This window comes from Rhynchophorus ferrugineus, unplaced genomic scaffold, assembly GCF_030347505.1.
Source record: "Rhynchophorus ferrugineus isolate W39M unplaced genomic scaffold, kcgeb_rfMv2 rfM6, whole genome shotgun sequence".
NCBI lineage: Eukaryota > Metazoa > Arthropoda > Insecta > Coleoptera > Curculionidae > Rhynchophorus > Rhynchophorus ferrugineus.
Window position 1 is genome coordinate 994394 of NW_027472585.1, and position 13865 is coordinate 1008258.

At 32.1% G+C, this 13865-nt stretch overlaps 2 protein-coding genes across 2 annotated transcripts; one reads left to right on the forward strand and one right to left on the reverse strand.

The window, feature by feature from the left end:
- Nucleotides 1-287: 287 nt before the first annotated feature.
- On the forward strand, nt 288-8889 carry LOC143198995 (putative ATP-dependent RNA helicase TDRD12). Its single transcript, XM_076408703.1, has 18 exons — nt 288-731; nt 787-996; nt 1076-1319; nt 1372-1502; nt 1659-2067; nt 2127-2612; nt 3382-3517; nt 3572-3956; nt 4017-4181; nt 4243-4447; nt 4509-4697; nt 5684-5973; nt 6062-6557; nt 6615-6847; nt 6910-7148; nt 7203-7831; nt 7893-8178; nt 8241-8889. Exons 1-18 carry the CDS (start codon nt 570-572, stop codon nt 8569-8571), a joined length of 5226 nt encoding a protein of 1741 aa, XP_076264818.1. The 5' UTR covers nt 288-569; the 3' UTR covers nt 8572-8889.
- A 674-nt stretch (nt 8890-9563) lies between these two features.
- Nucleotides 9564-12525, reverse strand: Papss (3'-phosphoadenosine 5'-phosphosulfate synthase). The gene is made up of 8 exons (XM_076408704.1): nt 11493-12525; nt 11285-11439; nt 11115-11227; nt 10872-10992; nt 10631-10803; nt 10405-10581; nt 10192-10317; nt 9564-10129 (listed from the first exon to the last, which is right to left on the reverse strand). The coding sequence occupies exons 1-8, from the start codon at nt 12276-12278 to the stop codon at nt 9900-9902; spliced, it is 1881 nt and encodes a 626-aa protein (XP_076264819.1). The 5' UTR covers nt 12279-12525; the 3' UTR covers nt 9564-9899.
- Nucleotides 12526-13865: the final 1340 nt, after the last annotated feature.

Genomic DNA, 13865 nt, shown 5'->3' on the forward strand with positions numbered 1-13865 from the left:
ATTTCTTGTAGACGCAGTAGAAGAAAAATTGTTATCAACAAAATTATTTATTAGCAAACATACGAATGCATAATTATTTATTTTATGTTTCCAAGTAAGTAGATTCCAAAAAGATAAGAAAAAATACATGCAGTTGATAAAGTGAAAAATTAATTAAAAAAGTATATTAACATAGGTATATATAATAAATGTCATAGCTATAACAACGTTAATTCTATTTCTTAGTAAAACCCCTTCTATAAAACCTAGGTACTATCGATGATGCCCATGCCTATGCATATATCATAAAAAAATTTCAAATCATTGTCATTTCCAATCGCGGCGCTTTTATCAAAAAATTAAGAGGTGAAATAGTAAATAGTACGAGTAATGTTAAATTGAAATATATTTTTATTGCATTATCTGCAATAAATAATGGTACCGTTGCTTGCAACTATTTCTATTTATCTCTAAACATCTTTACCTCACTGTTGAGTGAATCACAAAACACGGAGGAATTCTCAATATTTTGTGGAGTGAGTTTAGGATCAGTTGATTCTCCTGTTTTAACGAGAAAAGGTGTTTTTATCATGAATACTATGGATGTGGATATTACGACGTTTGTAACCCCTCATTTTTTTTTCGTTACCGAAAATAATATCAATAAACGGAGGAATATTTTAAGAAAAATTTCTGAAACACTAAGAAATGAACTTACCGAATGTTCAAGTGCATGTTTTGATGTTAATGAGGTATGTAACTATATTTTTATTTATACATTTAATTATTATAATGATTATTTTTAAGATTGTTGGAGTTAATTATGAACAAGATTTTGTAAGAGCAAGAATTGAAGATATTCAAATCAAACATAATAAGAAGATCTATTATTGCTGGTTACTGGATCATGGCTTTTTGATAAAATCTGATGAAGTTTTTAAACTTACTAATGAATTGAAAAAAATTGAACCCTTGGTCAAACAGGTTTCGTTAAATAATTTTTCTTATTTAAAGAGTGTATGTATAAATTCTGTATAATACTTTTCATTATATATAATTTCCTAGTATATAAAATTAATTTGAGATATATTTTTAGAATTTAGAATTAGGAATTAATGGGACAGTAAAATATACTCCTACAATAATACCATCGTTAGGAGTTTCTGAGTTTTGTGTAAATCTTCTAACAGGTTGTACAAGGATACATCTTAAAGTACTTACTTGCTTTGGTGATATTTTAATAGGAGAACTTTTTATACATAAGCAAAATAAAATATTCAATGTATCAGAGGAATTAATTAAACAAAATCTGATTATTAGAGATGCCACGATGTTTGAGAGTAAGTTATTTATAAGTGGGTTTATTTAAATTTACTTTTTTTAACATTACAGTTTTAAAGAATGAAGCAGCACACTATATGAAAAGTCATTTAAATTTGATTTATTGTTCAGGCAAAAATATCCCTGTTTGTAATAATAAAATTGATGATAAAAAAGTTGTATGGGAAGACAGTATTGATGGGGTATGAAACTATGTTAGTTTGAATTAATGATACTTGTTTTTATTTAATAAGTTAGCATTATTATAGTTAATAAATAACAATCAAACTAACTCGACCAAAAATTAATTTAGTTAATTAGTAGTTTATAGAAATCTGGTATATGTAAATTGTTTTTAGGAGGTATTAGAAAATGGACGCAGGCGTTTCAAGAATAAACCTACTTCAGGCCAAATGGAGGAACAGAATATTGTTGAAAATACTGATAAAAATGTGGGTGCAAGTATTGAAAAACCAGTTCCCCAAAAAAATTCTGAATCTAATTGTGTTCAGATTATTCGAACCAATAATCCTAGGTTGCTCTTGAAGTTGAAGGAAAAATCCTTACAGAACACAAATAAAATACAGAAAGAATTAGATTGTACTTCAAAAATGAACAACAATCAATCAGAGTCTCCTGATACGTCTAAAATAGTACTTAAGATTGATGTTTTACGAAAAAGGATAGGAGATATTAAGGGCCAAGAGAAAACTTGTATGGAAACTGTTAATGATACCCCAAAGGTATCTAATATCAATAACCTTAAAGGTATTTAAGAAATTAATGAAGGTAATATAATATTATATAATTAATTTTTCTATTTTTAGATGATGAAACAATATCAAAGGATATATATAAAACGTGGCACTCATCAACTCACCCTCATGAGATAAAAAAATCCCCATTTTCTGATGATACATCTCAGAGTGGAGATAGATCTGATATCAAACTTTTTCCATCTGGAATGTGTATGCAGGGAAAATCGTCAAAAAAGCCAATAAGAAAGAACGGATCTTTTTCCAGTCATAGTAACTCGTCACGTTCGATAGGCAGTGAGAGCGATTGTCCCACAGTTGAGATAACACAAGTGAAAAAGTCATCGTCAACATATTCGTCAGAGTACCGAGTCAGAACTACCGATTCTTCCACGACGTCGGATAAGCAAAGACCGTTTACGAAAGTAGACATTTGTAAATTGATATCCGAAGGGTGTACCTGTAAGGAATGTCAAATGGCCTGTGAAGATGAAGATTGGGATTTCCCTTCTAATATTGTAAAAAACACTGATACACCTAAACCTAAATTCAAAGCAGGTAAGTGGTTGTCAAAGCAAGATTATCATTTACATATTCATTTCATCATTTACATTTAAAAGTCCTAATGTATTTTTTTCATTTTTATATTGGAAAATGTTGAAAATTCGAGTTTTCACAAATAAACGTAGGAAACTATAATCATAGTTTTACAACTTCTTGGCTCTTGGAATTATAACAGTAATCAGCGATAACAAAAATATTAGTATGATAAGTTCAATAGCAAACAGCGAGTTATGTCAGATTCGGTTAGGTGTTCATGGGTAACTAGATTTGATGGCAAAAATATGGACTTATCGTTATTTAAATACGGAACTTCTGTTTTAACGGCCTGGAAAATATATCGGTTTGTCGAATTAATGTCGTTTTTGATACTTTTTCTATACTCTGAAAAAATCTAGATCAATTTACGGATTACAAAACTTCTTCAGAAATTCTTCTTGAACGCCGAGTTGTAAAAAATTAAATTCATTTTCAAGTCATCAGAAAGATAATCCAATACTGTTTTAATTGTCTTGTAACCCACTGTTTTTCGAATGATTAGTTGTTTTCCCTCCAAAATTATTTTTTTGTCCATCAACAATTATCGGATTATCTCCACAAAATGTTCTAATTTTCCAATTTACATCGCTGGAAAAACAAAATCTCCTTGCTTTTATTTCGAAAATTTGGTTTGCGTGGTATATTGTTTGAAGATCAACTGATTTCAATAATGATAACTAAAATTATTAATTCGTAACAATATTGACGATATTCTTTGTATATGCAGGGCCAATTATAAAACCTTCCAAGTTACTCAACGAAAATGAAAAGGGGTCCTTTGGAAAAGGTCATATTACGTCCATAAACTATGATAATATGACCATGTTACAGAAGCTGGGTACCAGCAAACTATTAGTTCATGGGTACGGGTACATCAAAAGTAATTTTATGTGATTTTATATAATCTTGTCTTATAGAGAATCAATTCCTCAGCCCGTAAAGCTTATCTCGTCCATCAACATGGACATCGACGTGTATAACAACATCACTCGTTTAAATTACAGCGAAGTAAAAAAGATACAACAATATGCCTTCAATGGTTTAACCGAGAACCAGCACGTATTTATGATAAATAATCCAAAATCTGGAAAAACAATGGCATATCTACCTATTGTCGCATCGTTTATAAAACAAAAAAATGAACGCTACAATCCTTTATTAAAAATAAGCGGAGGACCCATTGTGGTAATTTTGTGTAACGATTCACAGAAATGTGAAGAAATCTATGATCTCAGTAAGATGATATTAGAGAGACAAAGGTGTAGAATCCACGTGGTTACGTATCCCGGGCATGGCAATATTGTAAGTAAATTTTTAACAGGTGATAAGATGAAAGTGTTTAATATGTTGTATGACTTTTAGAGCAATGTGGATGTATTGATAACTATACCTACTATATTAAGCTCTCTGATTTTGTCCCGGGCGACGAATTTTAAACGTTTATGCCATTTTGTGTTAGAGGATGGAGATGCAATACTGAATACCCATAAAGAATTGATCGAAAAGTTTTTGCTTTATGCTGATCAGGTAAGAATTTGCCGATGTAAAGTGCGAAGCGATTGTATGAACCATACTGATATCTTTTCAGGTATTAGAAAATCGAAATTGTCCTATATCGGTACAAGTAATTATTTGCGCGGAACATTGGACTTACGAGATCGAAAACATTTTGAAGCGTTTGAATAAAACACCTTTGGTATGTATAGGTAATTATTTGGAGGCGGCTTTGTATGGCAAAATGAACTTCACAATGAAATTTGTGGAAGCCAATAGTAGAATGGAACAGCTAAAAGGTATTTATAGATCTGTTTTATCAATATTTTTGTTTGTTACACGGATTTAATTTTTTTGCAGATATATTGGGTAATACCTATAAATATTCCAAGTCCATTGTAGTTTGCAATTCCGATGATATCGGCAACATTGAGGCATATTTCAAATCCGAAGGAATAGGATATACTGCTATAAAGGACCATTTGACTCAAGAGGATATACAATTTTATGAGGATGAGTGGAACTGGTCTACTTTAGGCAAATATTCAGGTATTCACACGCTTTATTTGGGTTAAATTATTTAAATTTTCTATGGTTGTTTTCAATTTAATGCTGTACATAAAAGAATCAATTTTAATTCATACTGTTTTCTCGTTATATTTCGTAGCTTATAATAAATTTCACACGTCTAATCCCACTAAACACAAAAGAAGTTTTAAGCTATAAAATTGAATTTAATAGGATAGTGTTTGGATCCTGATTAGGGATGCCGAAAAAATATCGATATATATAACGTTATATCAAAAAATAAAATATTTTACTTATAGACCTTTAAAATTAAGCACCAATTATTGCTACTTTTTCCACCTACTGTTGCGATAGTCGCGGGTTTGAATCCTGCTCGGGGCATGGTCGTAAATTTATGTTTGTGATTGTCCTAGGCAAGAGTGTAAAATCCGACAAGGACGTAGTCGTCAGTCGGTAGGCTTAATGCCGAGGACCGTGGTTCGGAGCCCACATTAAACTGTAGGTTCAGCCCAGATAAAGCCTTAGTTGGTAAAAGGAAACTTTAAAATATATGTAAAAAAAGTCTTTAGAAAATATCGATATTTTTCTCGGAGCCCAACTCTGATTATATATCGTAAGGTTTATATTTCTTTATGGCTATATAACTATATCCATGTTTTTTTGTATTCATTTATAATGCAACTCTTCAGTGATTTTTAGCCCACACAATTCTTTTAGATTGAATTCTTTCATTATGACCAGTTTCGGTCAGTTCTTTTTTTCTAAAAATGTATATCAATTAAAAAAATCTATAAAAAAGGGAGATAAAACAATCGTGTCATTTGGATCAATATACCCCTGGAAATATCAATATACCCGTTACTATTTGAACACACCTTGTGTATCTTCATGAAGTAATACCTCTGATCAAACTTGTTGCCCCATTGATTTCAATGCCAATTGTTTTCTTAATAATATTTGTATGATAGATTTCTGAAAAAAATACTAATTATTTTCTTCGTTTTCAGTTTTGGTTTGTTCTGATGATGTTTATAATATGTTGTCAGTTACGAACGTTTCTGTCCTCATACATCACGCGTTACCAAAGACCTGGACACAATTTGTCAAGAGATTCAGTTGTTTGTTGGAAAATATTAGATCACCCCTTTCTCGAAAAGAAGCGAGCCAAGGAATGAGCGTGACCAGTTTCGTTTTCATAGACGAAAATTGCGAGACGAAAATGTCTAAATTTTCTAAGTTTATCAAAAGTTCCGGCTTGGAAAAATATCTGCCTGAAATTCTTCAAACATATTTTGAGGTAAGCGAATGCATACTCAATTTATCTTGTTGATCGAACATCTTATTGAGAGATTCAGTGGGAATATTCCTAAAATTATTTTATTTAGGGTGTGGAAACGAAGAACGAAGAGCTTAAACTGGAACAAAAAATTGAGTTATGCGATAAACTGAAAATGTTCGGTCGCTGTTCCTCAATACAATGTTTAAACCGACACGTTGTAAGTAAAGACGTGGATACATCGGATTTCTTACCGCACGATGGTTACTTGAAATTTAAAATCTTATGTATGACCAATACCGCGACAGCCTCGGTTCAACTTGTGGAGCATTTGGATTCGGGTGGGAACAGTGTGAGGGTTTTTGAAGATTCAAGGGGCAAAATATGCGATATTTTGAGTAAAACTAGAACATATACTCCCGCACGAGATTTAAAGATGAGCGATTTCTATTTATACAAAGAAAAGGATAAATACTCGAGGTGTAAATTGATAGAAAATCGACAGTTCCTTCTGGTATTTTTGGTGGATGAAGGTGTATATGCTAGAGTCGAATCTGATCAACTGTTTTTAATGCCTGAGGAATTAAAAAACATCCCCCAGCAGTGTAAGTTTTCTAAGTAATTCACATATATTAAACATATTCATACGATGATGATTCTAGGTTTTGAGGTTTATTTCGCTAATTTGGTGCCTCCTTATGATGACGATACATTTTGTAGATATTCGAAATATAAAGCCCAGTTACTTTTTCAAACTAATTGTTCTAAAGCCACAATGAAAGGCTTGATTAAATTACAACTAGGTAACAACCTCTGGCTTTCTGATGTTTGTGAAGAACGAGACATGTTCGATAAAAGTCTTCCGTCAATTGGATTCCAATTAACTAGAGAATTGGTGAGTAATTTTCGTCATTAAGTGATGGTCGTTGTTAATGGTAAGGTTGATTTAATTTTTAGGTCGCAGCAGGTTTAGCTGTAAACAAAGCTAACATAATCAACGATCTTTACTCAGTCGCGAAGGCGGGCGGGGTAGAGGTTCCTCAAGACGTAAAAAGAGCTATACCCAAGCCTGTTGTTGTGGAGCAGATGAAACCTCAGTGGGCTTTTCTGAGTATCGATGAGGTAACACAAGTAATGTTCAGTTGTGCTGTAAACCCCGCAGAATTTTATGTTCGGAATGCGAAATTTCATCATCAGTAAGTTGATACTATTATTTATTATGACATTCAGTTAATCTAAATTTTTTCAAGGCTTCTAGATTTGGAGAGGTTTATTCTGGAAGAGATTCAGAAACCTTTCTATCCAACACTTAATTCTTTAGTAGTGGGAAAATGCTATTTGGTTAAAGACGAACATAGCGATAATTATTCACGAGCTCTACTACTGCGAGAGGAGAACGACCAGGCAGATGTGTTTTTTGTTGATTATGGCGATAGTCTGACTATCAAATCAACCAGTTTAAAATATTTGAGGAATGATATGATATTGAGATTACCATTCCAATCGATTCAGTGTTGCCTTCATGGCGTTCAACCCATAGAAGCAAATAATTGGAGCGACGAAGCAATCGATTTGTTGTACGATAGATGTTTCGAACCGGATACTGACATATTTAGAACCCTGTACGCAAAAGTAGAGTTGAAAATCACCAACAGTAAGATAGAAAGACAAAATTCTTATAGAATTTTACTGAAAGATGGGTACAGCGAGAACAAAATCCTTTTAAACAACTTCTTGATCGATTGCGGGTTTGCTATTTCTGATAACGATACCATCACAGATTTCAGTATAGATTCATTTTATCAAGTAGATGATGATGATGATGATGAACTGGGCGATGAAGATATTGTTAATGACATATCTCCTGAAGATGATCTCGGTAAGTTTCATTGATACTAAGATTTTAGTGATTGTAATGTGTTTTGAATATAATTTTTCAGTTGGGAACAACGGTATTGGAAACCTCGATGAATTTGAGTTAATGATTTTTGACATTCATAAGTTCCTGGTAGATATAAAGTTACCGATTCCCAAGTCGGCTACGATGCCAACTGAGAACTGTGATAGTAAGAATTTGCCGGTGATTAAGGCCGCGCCAGCCGTTGATTTCATCACGCCAGAGGTTCTCTGGGTCCAATCAAATAGTGCTATAAAAATCACGATAAAAGTGCAGGACGTCGACGATTACATTCTTAAGTTATTGGGGAAGAAAATACTTTATTTCAGGTAAGACCCATATCGATGTTTCTTGTTTTCTGCATAGATTCTATGAAACTTACGTATTTCAGCACGGAGAAAAATAGAAAAACATACAAGATTAAGTTGATCCTCTTCGATGATGTGGAAAAGACTTTCCAACATACGATTCTAGGGTCGGAAGTAAGAGTGACGTTGAAGAAATGCACGGAAGCGGAATGGCCTAGGTTGTTGCTGTCGGCACAGAAAAATAGAAAAGTTCGTTACGATGTTCTGAAAATAAAGGACGAGGATAAGCCAAAGACATTTTTAGATTTAGGGTTTGAAGAGTCATCGTCAGATGATGAGAATGGACCGGTTTATCACGTCTGTTCCGATATGGATTCAGAATATGACTACGACATTCCTTATGACGACTGTTAGTCTCTTTTTTAAAGGAAAGTGTGATAATATTTTAAATCACATTGAATCATTGTACACATGTAAATAATTGTTAAGTTTTGTGAATTTAATTGGCGAGTGTGTTATCTCTATGCGTTTTATACATTGATTTTCTTTATAAAGTATTGATTTTATTGTTATGGTATCTAAGATTTTTAAAGAGCTTCCCAAATTGGTTATTACCTGCTATTTTTATACTTTTATATTACGTGTATGTAATAATCCAACAAGATATGTATTGGAAATGAGAGTGGTCAGTATATTTTAGTTTTATCATAATAGAAACATGTTTAATTGTTACACGCTGCTTTTTTTTAACCTTTCCTATATTTATAAAACCGTCCGATAAGAATTTAATCTCTAAAAATGCTAGAAAAAAGCTAATATTATCTTACGTTTGTTCTGTTAATCCTAAACTATAATTTTTGTTACCAATCATAAATTTGGAGATGGCTTTGAAATAATCCTTAGCGGATATTTACCTGAATTATGGGGAAAATTTCTAGAAAATTGAACATCATTAATGCTTTTCCATCGAAACGGGTATAATAACGGAGAAATTTTTAATGATATTCAAAAGGCTTCCGAAAATTTTATAAACGCTAGCGCAGAAAAAGTAACTTATTACTTTAGGGTTTTTTAAACGGACTTTATCCATATAGAGTTCAAAAACGAAACAATGATACATGTGTCGTATTTACCGGTAGTCTTTTGTTATTCTTCTAGTAAAACTAATTTTGTCGTTGTAAACTTCATCGGAGTAGTTTATGGAAGAATTGACATGTGTTAAAGAGATTATGATTTCTAATGTCAATTGTAGTTTTCTAATACTGAATGCAACAAACGTTACATTTCTGTGTAATCTCGTCGTATATTAGAAAACAGTGTGAATTGTAGATAAAAGAAACACAAGACAACATAATTTATTTAATATATTCATGTTTTGAAATAAGGATTGAATAAAATATTCCCAATAAAATTCTTATAAAATATATTTTAAACACAACGTTTTTGTTGATAGGACAAAGCACCAAAGTAATTACTGTGGAATGTTCACAATAAAAAGATAAAATACATAATTTAATATATAATTTCAAATAAACAGGTATGAACATTTAAAAACATTTTATATTCGTTAGGAATATTAAAACAGTTAAGTGTTAGTGGTGAAGCTTAAATGACTAGAAAGGACGAATAGTTAATTCAATGGGATACAGACACTTATATTGAATTTCAATATTATAGGGAATGAACTTTTAGGACATTCGGTTTAAGCCATAATAATGTATAAATATTAAGAAAGCAACAGTTTAATAACTACTCTTGTTTAGATTCTGATAGTAACCAGACAAAATGTCCCAAGCCTTAGGAGCCATAAAACCGTTTGGTGGATTTTCGCCATTTCTAGCCAATGTTCTCATTTTTGTGCCAGAAATAAATTCGAAATCATCCTTCCTAGAAGGATCAAAGAAATTCATCTTTTGAATTCTCTTGTCATAAGCTGCTACACGGAATGGAATTATTTCCAAGTTATTCAAGCCTGTATAATTAAATATAAATATGTATATTGCTATTTCTAATACTTTAAATATTCGTCATTACCTGGAGCCATTTTTAAAACGCGCCCTCCATGGGTAGTGTCGTAGAGATTTCCATCCAGAGAAGCTTCTTTACCCGCAGGATGAGCTATACCAGCTGGATCTCTCCCAACTATATAAAAATTGGCTCCTACACAGGTAAATTTAAATATCGTTAAGTTTCATTACTATTTTTCCAGAATTATTTCTATTAGATTTGTATTTTGAAAAAATATACCTGCATTCATTCTAGCTTTTGCATGCCATTGTACTTCCGTAGGACCAGCATACATCATTGGACTTGGGAATATCGCCAAGACCGTGGAATCTTTATCTAATAAACCCTCTTCAAGTACTGCCTGATGTTGATGAATTCTTACTGGTAGAGGTACATCATCATCTTTAATCCAGCCACCTAAAATGTTTTCCTTTAAAATGTAGTTCTTTTAATATCTTCATTTTACCTAATGGATGCAGTAACAGTACAGGTTTTCTATAGCCACGCTCCTGAAGCTGCCTCTTTGTATCAGTCATGAGCAAAGCATGTCCATTATGAATAGGGTTTCTAAGTTGAAATGCGAATACAACATCTGCACCAAGTTCTTTAAATTTCCTTCTGAGTTCATTGGGGGTAAGCCTTACGAGGTAATAAAAAGGTCAATTAAAATATAATTATTTTTCTTTTATAAAGCGAGTTTTTCACACCTATATTCATCTAATCCATCTCCCCACTGAATTCTCCTGAGAACTTCTAAATCTCCTCCAACTAACCAGTCTCCTGATTCAATTATCATTTTTATATATGGATGATCTTTATTAGTAGTACCTGAAATATATTTTATAAATTATTCATGGGCCCACGATTTTATAACCAACAGGGGAAAGATAATTAAACTTGCTCCTAAGTATGTCTTGAATGTATATAGCAAACATTCCTCTATAACTCACCAAATTGTCTAGCAATTCTTTCTTCTTTCCTGTGATAATAGAATTCTGGTTTTCTCAAAATAGCATAACACATTTGGTTGTAATATAATGCAATAGCAGATGAATCTTCAAGTCTAAATTTGTGTGGTTTTTTAATTTCCATGAATTATTAAGATATCAGAGTTACTCACCTGTTTTTATCAAATGTTGATAATGGTAAAACGATTGGAATACTTTGATTGATAGTTTCTCTACCATTCAACTGACAATCAAAATGTATAGTTTGAAGAAATTGATCTTCCCTCATAAATCCTTTTAAGGGATATGCCCAGCCTTCACTGAGTATCTAAACAAATATGTTTAATTTTGTTTTGAAAAATATGAAGACTTTGGAATTACCTGCAACCATTGTAAATCTAATGTCTCAATGTTTAGTTTAGGTAGACTAGCTGCTTCTTCTTCAGCAGAGACAAGTCTATAGCTAGGAACAAATAGTTCAGGTACACTACTGTTCTCTTCTTGTAAGAGTGGTATAATACCATTTTCTCTTAGCATATCCACTACTTGCATTGTAGATTCCTCTACAGTTGCATTAACTGTTTTAACTACCAGTTCAGGATTTTCAGGGGTCTCATAGAGTTGGTCAATTCCTGTGAATCCTTTAATAATTCCCTTACGAGCTTTTTGATACAATCCTTTTGTATCTCTTTGCTCGCATACCTCCAAAGGTGTATCAACAAACACTTCAAAAAATGGTAGGTCACTGTCTTTGTGTATTCTCCTAGCTACTTCTCGATCTTCTGCAAAAGGTGACACAAAGCTACATAAACAAATTTGTCCAGCATCAGCAAATAGTTTGGCAACCTCTGCTACCCTTCTTATGTTTTCTTCTCTATCTTGCTTTGAAAATCCTAGATCCTTACACAGACCGGTTCTCATGTTGTCCCCATCTAAGCTATATGCAGGAATTCCATGTTGAATCAAATACGCTTCAAGCTCAAATGATAATGTTGTTTTTCCTGCACCTGACAGCCCCGTAAACCAAACCGTACAACCTCTAAATCCACGTAGATGCCCGAGGATCTGTCCCCTTTTTGCTCTGGATACATGACGATGCTGCTCGGTAACATTAGTAGCTACTTGGAGGCAAGTTTTTTGTTTCTTATAGAAGTCGTGTGTCTCCATGGCAGTGTAATTGATGTTTTTTAGCTTGACGTCGGTAACACGTTCAAAATACGTAAAACAGAATAAATTTTAATTTTCACCGCAAAAAATTGAAACTTTTATTTAACATTCACTGGTTTTCACTTTTCTATATTATCTCATGAATCAGGAATGTAAACATCCGCGTTGGCAGTTAATCTCACTTACCAAAAAATTAATATATATTTTTTAATCAGTCAGTGTACGTAAAACTTTAGACAACTATATAAACATCTTACGGAGCAACCAATAATACACCTAATCCTTTTTTTAATTCACATTATTTGTTAGAGTGATTTCTAGAAGATGGCGCTAGTAATATTAACAAAAAGTTTAATATGTATTTTTTTAATGTTAATGCCTATTAATTATTGAGATATATTTATTTGGGAGTTTTATGTAATATATTTTTATGTTTGTTACAAAGTCTTAAATTGATTTTAAATGTCACCAATGCCAAATAATTTTATTAATAGGAATATAACATGGTAGAGTCAATAATAAATCGATTATTAGATGGAATATATATAAAGGTTTACGTGACAGCGAATATAAAATATACAAGCTGCTTTACGTTTTATTAAAATCTATAATCACACTTAAATAAAAATAACCCCGGCTTTGATGTAAATCTGTTTAACGAGACCTCGGTAAAATGCGAAAAAAATAACCCATTTCTCCGGTGCAAACCGAGTTATGTCTCCATTTCGAAAAAAGTACAATTTTAATTCCCGCGACGCCACAAGTTTCGTTTTCCACTTTCTAGATCGTTTTTTTCCTCTTGCCTGCCCGGGAACTGACGCCATTATGTAAATTGGGAATTTTTGCATAGCGTACCCTAGCGGAATTACTTTCGGATACTTTTTTTATGAAAAGCAAGAGAGTTGTAATGTTGTAACTGTTAAATAGAGTTCGAAATAAAATATATTCGAGCACTTTTTCTGCGTTTGACTGATTTTGTTTTAACGAATTGTTATTTCTAAATTTTAATTGTGAAATTGAAAAATAATTTCTCCTTGTCATATTTTAAAACACATACATCGTAATGATGCCACATCAACTTATTTTAGTTTATAAATTTGATGGTTTATAACCTCTATTTTACAGATATTTGACATGTTTTACTAGTGTCAAGCGATATCAAATATTATAGGCTGATTAAGTTGCTTTTTCCAATGCATCTTATAACGTTCTATCTCTTTTTAATCAGAAAAAAATGAGAAGGAAAAATCCGCTCCGGGTTTAAAACATATTTTACAGTTTTACAAACTGTAATTGGCAATATATATATACTTGACATCATCTGATATGTCTTAGCGTTTTTTTGGACGAGTTATACGGGTTACATATTATTTTATAATATTAATATCGTAGAATTATAATATAATGTATTTTGTTATTATTAGGTCCACATAAATGCTGAAAATATTCAAGTTTTCCTTTTTGATGTTATGAAATAAAATATTAAATAAATATCATATTGTCAACCACACAAAAGGAAAACAAAACACACCCGCAATCTTTTTGTTCCGAATCGTAAAATGGAAATGGAGGTTTGCGTACAGTTTT

Excerpts from the sequence above, each read along its gene's own strand:
- LOC143198995 (XM_076408703.1), top strand. The coding sequence starts at position 570 with ATGAATACTATGGATGTGGATATTACGACGTTTGTAACCCCTCATTTT. Across the intron at positions 1,320-1,371 it reads AGATGCCACGATGTTTGAGA|TTTTAAAGAATGAAGCAGCA; the intron begins GTAAGTTATTTA and ends TTAACATTACAG. Across the intron at positions 5,974-6,061 it reads TTCTTCAAACATATTTTGAG|GGTGTGGAAACGAAGAACGA; the intron begins GTAAGCGAATGC and ends TATTTTATTTAG.
- Papss (XM_076408704.1), bottom strand. The coding sequence starts at position 12,278 with ATGGAGACACACGACTTCTATAAGAAACAAAAAACTTGCCTCCAAGTA. Across the intron at positions 11,440-11,492 it reads TAGATTTACAATGGTTGCAG|ATACTCAGTGAAGGCTGGGC; the intron begins GTAATTCCAAAG and ends ATATTTGTTTAG. Across the intron at positions 10,993-11,114 it reads AAGAATTGCTAGACAATTTG|GTACTACTAATAAAGATCAT; the intron begins GTGAGTTATAGA and ends AATATATTTCAG.